Here is a 6266-nt window from a genome sequence, read left to right as displayed (position 1 = left end):
CGACTGGAAAGAGTTAATGACTTGAAGGTCACCTTGCCCGTGGAGTGAGGGAGATGCCCTCAACCTGAGGGCATTATTGCACCACGCAGGTAAAGGGAGTGTGTGCCACCCGGATGGCCCAGTGGCGAGGCCTGCAGGGCATCTGGTGACCGTCGCTGTCCCTTCCCAGAGAAACTCTGCTGTTGTCTGCTCCTGTCAGACTTGCCAGTAGCGCCCCGGGGTCCCTTCTTCAGCCCTGCCTCCTCTGTCCTTGCTCCTCATGGGCAGCTCAGCGTCCTGTTGGCTCAATCCAGGACAGTTTTCTGACCTTTTCTCCTGCTGCGTCCGTCTCCTTAGAGTGGAGTTAGAGTTGCCCTCCTCAGTTGCCCTCTTCTCCTGGCAGGGTGCTAAGTTCCCGTGGGAGAGTGCAGCCACTGGCCGGGAAGTCTGCCCTGAGGAGATCTATGGAGCCCAAGAAATCCATGTCACTGGGGACGTTCTGATGGCCTTTGAGCAGTATTATTGCACCACGCAGGTAAAGGGAGTGTGTGCCACCCGGATGGCCCAGTGGCGAGGCCTGCAGGGCATCTGGTGACCGTCGCTGTCCCTTCCCAGAGAAACTCTGCTGTTGTCTGCTCCTGTCAGACTTGCCAGTAGCGCCCCGGGGTCCCTTCTTCAGCCCTGCCTCCTCTGTCCTTGCTCCTCATGGGCAGCTCAGCATCCTGTTGGCTCAATCCAGGACAGTTTTCTGACCTTTTCTCCTGCTGCGTCCATCTCCTTAGAGTGGAGTTAGAGTTGCCCTCCTTAGAGTTGCCCTCCTCAACCTGAGGGCATCTGCTGCCCATCAGTCAAAGCCTAAGCCAGGTCGTTTCTCCTTCACGGCAAGCACCACTTATGTTCTCCTCTATTGAGCGTTGCACTGAGATCTCTGTGGGATCCTGCCAGAAGCAGGGAGGCAACACCTCGCCACGTGGGCAGGCATCACTGCAACGGGAGGGGTTCCCTTTCTTGTGCCACATCCCTGAGGAGGTTCACAAAGCCATGACAAACCTCTGGTGTGCTGCGGTGCGAAGTGTCCCCTTCCTCTTCCTCCAGGTGTCATGCCCCCAGATGAGTATCATTACCGGGTTGATAACTCTGCTTACACCAACGCCGTGGCCCAGCGGAGGTAACACGCATGCCTTGTTGAAGCACTGGCCTGTCTCTCTTCTGCCTAGCAATCTGGCAGGGGGAGGAGGCAGCAGGGCTCCCGCCTGGGATACACCTTTCCTCTCCTCACATACCTCTATCTGAGCTGGTCTCCTTTGCCTGCCTTTACAGTCAGCGGGAAGAAGTAGGTGGTCCCATGGCGGTTCATCTGACCCGTTTCAGGTGTCCACGTGAGACTGAGAGGGATTTCACTTCACAGAAGCGTTTCTCTCCCTGTGTTTTATGAGATGTCTATACAATTAGCCAGCTGGAGACATCTAAAGCTAGAGGAACGGACTCCCAACGTCAGCGATGAAAGCTGCTACCCCAAGCTTAAACTTTGACCCATGTTCTTTCAGAGTAGCTGTTTCTTTGCAGTTACAGATCAATTAGTTCTTTCTGATCCCTTTCTTCTCTTCCCTTCTCTGAGCGGGTCACAGGCACCCATGCCTGACATAAAGCATCTTTTCAGCTTAAATTTTGCAGCTGATATTGCTCGGGACTTCTTGATCCCTGTGCCAGAGGAGTGGGTGGACTGTGCCAAGAAAGTCAAAGTGCCCTTTGATGCGGAGAAGAAATATCACCCCGAGTACGATGGTTACAGCCCAGGTAAGCAGCGAGGCACTGCTTACCTTCGAGTTGGCCACTGCTCGCTCTTTGTAAGCCTGCGAGAAGTGGGGACTCCGACTGGTTCAAACACAGGAACAGCGGCTGAATGGTCGGCCGAGGTGGGAATCTCTAGCGTTGCTCTCCAAGTGCAGCATTTGGGTTGCCGGTGTGGAGAGCCTGGCTTGTAGGTGTTTTCTCTGCCTCTTGGCAGATTGTTTCTCATAAAATTAGGAAATTTGGGAACACAGAGAGTAGGAAGAGACTTTTAGTACTGGGCTGCAGATGATGTGGGTGCTATGAACTCATTGCTGACAGTTCGGTCTATCTTTCCAAGGTCAAGTGCCATGTGTTGCCCTTCCAGCAACCCCTGGCCCTCTGGAAGTGAAGGGGCTGCTTCCAGTGGAAATGCACGCCCAGTTTCTCACGGTTAGAGGCAGGGTAACCTAGCTGCACAGGATCGTGGGAGCTATTCCTTTGCACCTGAACTTTAGGTGACACCAGGCTGGGTGCCATCATGTTAGTGATGTGCCAGTGTCCTGCCTCGACACAGCTTCCAGCAAACACAGCACCAAGGTCAAACCATAAACTGCAGTTCTGGTCTGCCTTTAGCAAGGCAGCAATGAGTTGTCCTCCCTGCAGTTCCACTACCTTCCCCCTGTTGATGTGGCGTTTGTTCTAAGTTTATGATTCTGTGTGAGTGAGGCTTGTTCCCCGTGTGAGTAAATAGACAATCAGTCTGCCAGTTATTCCTAGCTGGCATACGTGGTCTGACCGACTCCTTTCCCCAGGTGAGCCTGTGAAACAAGCTGACGTTGTCTTGCTTGGATTCCCGCTGATGCACCCCATGAGCTCTGAAGTCCGGAGGAATGACCTGGAGATGTATGAACCCGTCACTGAGATGGATGGGCCAGCCATGACCTGGGTAAGGAGAGGGGCAAAGCCTAAGCTGGGATTCATCCACGAGGTGGTTGTTTCCATCGGAGTTATTCACTGCCAGCCCCATCAGCAGGCACGATTTGTCAGACCTGCTTTAAACTCTAAGGGAACGTGGACAGTGCAGAGCTAGAGATGTGCGCTGAAGATGCCTACTCTGGGTCAGAGGGATGCCAGTTGTGGCGTCACTCTGAAGCTTTTGCTGTATTGTCACCCCTGGGGGAGTCAGCAGCTGGTGAAAGGCCATTTTTCTCTCCTGCAGAGCATGTTTGCAGTGGGCTGGCTGGAGCTGAAGGAGGTGCAGAGAGCCCAGAGCCAACTGAACAAGTGTTTCAGCAACATCACAGAACCCTTCAAGGTTAGCTGCGTGGCGTGGCGTGGGTGCTTGCCCGTGACAAATGCCTCTTGTTTCTATCTTGCCTGTTCCCAAGTAGGTCACATCACACTGAGAGACATCACTTAGACTGGAGCCTGTGCTGACTGCACTTGTGGTCACTAGGTTATTGAGCTAGGTGGTTGCGCACTCTGCCTGCTTCCGAAGAGCAGTAAGGAGGCATCTGCTTCCTACCAGGCAATACAAAGCCACGGGTCGGTATCATGCTCACCGCAGGCTTCCTTCTGCCTGCCGGGGATGGGAAAGGGAACGGAGATGGTGGTATTTAGAGATGCATCACAGCCCATCCACCGCCTCATACCAGGACAGTCAGATATGCCCAGCAGGGCATGGTCATCGCAACACCCCCGATATATGACAGTGACGATGATAAGCGTATTCAAACCCATGAAACTGTATGAAGAGTCCTAGGAAAAATTTCTTTACTGAAAGAGTAGTTAAACATTGGAACAGGCTGCCCAGGGAAGTGGTGGAGTCACCATCCCTGGAAGTATTTAGAAGACGGGTAGATGAGGCGCTTAGGGACATGGTTTAGTGGGCATGGTGTTGTTGGGTTGATGGTTGGACTCGATGATCTTGGAGGTCTCTTCCAACCTTAATGATTCTATGATTCTATAAGCGTATTCAAACCCATGAAACTGTATGAAGAGTCCTGATGCGACTGTTGAGTCATTTCTTTCTCTTGCTGGAGCAGATCTGGGTGGAGAACTCAGATGGGTCAGGAGCTGTGAACTTCTTGACAGGGATGGGTGGATTCTTGCAAGCTGTCCTCTTTGGCTACACAGGGTTCAGGTGAGACCTATGTTATGTCACATTTAATTTCTAAGCAACTACACGTCACTTGAAACCTTACTGTTTAGCTGGAGCAATGTGGTTTTAGTTGTGAAAAAGAAAGGAACTCGCAGCACCCAGAATATCCTCCAAAGCTCCCAGCAGGTAACAAATAAACAGGAACGTTAATGGTCCCGGATGAACTGTGGATACTGGGGACAGTTAGTCACTGGTGGAGAACAGGGTGGAGTTATCAGAAATTAGGAGCTTTGGTCCATTTCTCCTCCAGCTACGTTAGTGTTGAAAGCCATTGGCTTCAAAAGGAGTCAAAGCTAGGCCAACACCGAGCTCTTCAACACCAGTTGACACCCTCAGTGAAGAGGGACACCTCTGTATGATCTTGGGATTGTGGCTAGCATGTATCATTTTGATGTCTGCATATCAAACGCATCTAGTCCTGCCCACTCCATAGGTGGTTGTAGCGTTGGTTTCTTCACTAAGTGTGGATGAAGCTTAAAGACTGCGATCCACCAATTCCATTGGCCTTTTGGTTAACTAATTGAAGAGAAAGTCCATACAACCACCTTGCAGGCAAAGACAAGACTGCTTACCTTATACACTGTGGTCTTTCTAAGGGGACCTTTGTAAATGGAGACCCTGGTCCTCTGCCACCACACTGAGCTGCTGTAGGCTATTCCCACTTTAAAGACTGGAAATAGATTCGGAACAGGTAAGAGAGTCTCTCCGGGTCACTTGATGAGTTAGTTGCACATTTGGGAAGCTAAATGTCATTCCCTAAGTCTATCCTCTGGCTTAGCTATAAGCATCATCCTATCTCCTTTGGATGTGGTGTGGGAAGAGCTCCTGCGGCCCCTCTGAAGCAATCTGCCATCTGCACACATGGGGCTCTGCAAGCCTCTGCGGAGGAAGGTGCTCAGCTGGCATCGCCACAGCATTAAAATACTTTAGAAAAAAACATTGAGCTGTTCATATAACTTCAAAGCTGTGTCTCATATCCAAAGCAGCCCAGTGGTTTCAACCCTGAAGCAACAGTCTGTTGAGCGTATTCTTAGTTTAATTGAGGATGGATCAAACTGACAGGCCTTTTGATTTCCAGCAAAACCTTCTAGCACTAACTATATGTTTTCACTCTGTGTGTGTGGCCAGAAGCTGCTGAGAAACCCACCAGCTTCTTGGTGGAGCTGGGTGTGAGCTACCATGTTCCCAGCTGAAAAACTTAATCTCAGCTTTTGCGAAGCTTGAAGGTCTTCAGATGCTCTGTGTGTGTCAGGTTGGGCCCCTCTCGGCACAGGCTCAAGCCACAGGCTTTGGGGCTCCAGCCAAATTTCCAGAGATGTTGAGATGACATTTATGCAGCCCTCAAGGCTGTGCTCTTGCCTTGCCCGTTGTAAGCCACGGACCCTGGCTGGCACATTGGCCTGCCACTGAGGCTCTCCAGTCTCTTGAGCCTCTCTTGAGTCCTCTCCAGTCCATTGAGCCCTCTCAACGGACTGGAGATGATGGTCAAGAGCTCTCACGTGTCAAGATTTGAGTAGGAGATAACAGTGGCCATTGTCTTTTCGCATTCAAAGCCAAAACACACAAATAGGCTCTGTTTGACTTTGGGTAAAGGCTTGGAGAAAGGATTCAAGCTGTTTGCTTGACTTTTTTTTTTTTAAATCTTTTGGTGAAGGAGCACATACAGCGGTGCTGATTTTAAAGCCCTTCAAACCGGTGGGAGTGGGAGCTGATGTGGGTTTCTGAACGACACCTTGCTGACCTGCTTTGGTCACAGCCCGGAGGAAAAATGAAAACCGAGCTGTGCAGATGCATCTTTGTTGAGATGGCAAATTACAGAGGAGAGGGGCAGCGCTAGCAGTCAGGTGTGTCTTGTGATTTAATTGAGCAGCACTTCCAGGAGCATCTCCACCAGGCGTGGGGTGAGCTCCCACCATCTCTTCACCAGCATCCTATACCTTTCAGAGCAACGGCAGATGAGAATGGATACGTGCTGCTGGGTATTTTGGCTGAAGCTGAACTTGCATCCTAAAAACCCCAGCTACAGCCATCTCCTGAGCTCCTCACATGGCTGGAGTTCAGTTCCAGCACATGGCCCAGAGCCTGCGCCCGTAGGTTCATATGACCAGACTTCAATGGCAATTCCTGCTTGGGTCCATGGCCACCTCTGCTCGTTCCTGTGCCCTGTTCCCCTCCCCATCTCAGAGCAGGGTGTTCTTGAAATTTTGCCAGCGTAGCAGCTGATGAAGCCACCCTCTGAACATGAGTGGGGAACTGAGCTGCCTTAAAAAAATAAATATTTTTCTCTTTTTTTTTTTTAATTAAAAAAAATCAAACCTAATGGAAACCACAGGCCCCAAACAAGGAACTGGAA

General features: G+C 51.0%; 1 protein-coding gene across 1 annotated transcript in view; it reads left to right on the top strand.

The window, feature by feature from the left end:
• ATHL1 (ATH1, acid trehalase-like 1 (yeast)) overlaps positions 1–6266 on the top strand; it is an 11922-nt gene that overhangs the window by 4960 nt on the left and 696 nt on the right. Inside the window, exons 7-11 of the mRNA XM_009334109.1 lie at positions 1075–1147; positions 1640–1776; positions 2565–2698; positions 2972–3067; positions 3798–3895. Coding sequence (XP_009332384.1) covers positions 1075–1147; positions 1640–1776; positions 2565–2698; positions 2972–3067; positions 3798–3895 — 538 coding nt within the window. The remainder of the gene's footprint in view (positions 1–1074; positions 1148–1639; positions 1777–2564; positions 2699–2971; positions 3068–3797; positions 3896–6266) is intronic.

The sequence above is a fragment of the Pygoscelis adeliae genome, unplaced genomic scaffold (genome assembly GCF_000699105.1).
Source record: "Pygoscelis adeliae isolate BGI_AS28 unplaced genomic scaffold, ASM69910v1 Scaffold420, whole genome shotgun sequence".
NCBI lineage: Eukaryota > Metazoa > Chordata > Aves > Sphenisciformes > Spheniscidae > Pygoscelis > Pygoscelis adeliae.
Note: the sequence above shows the minus strand (reverse complement) of the source record. Positions and strands in the feature narration are given on the sequence as shown.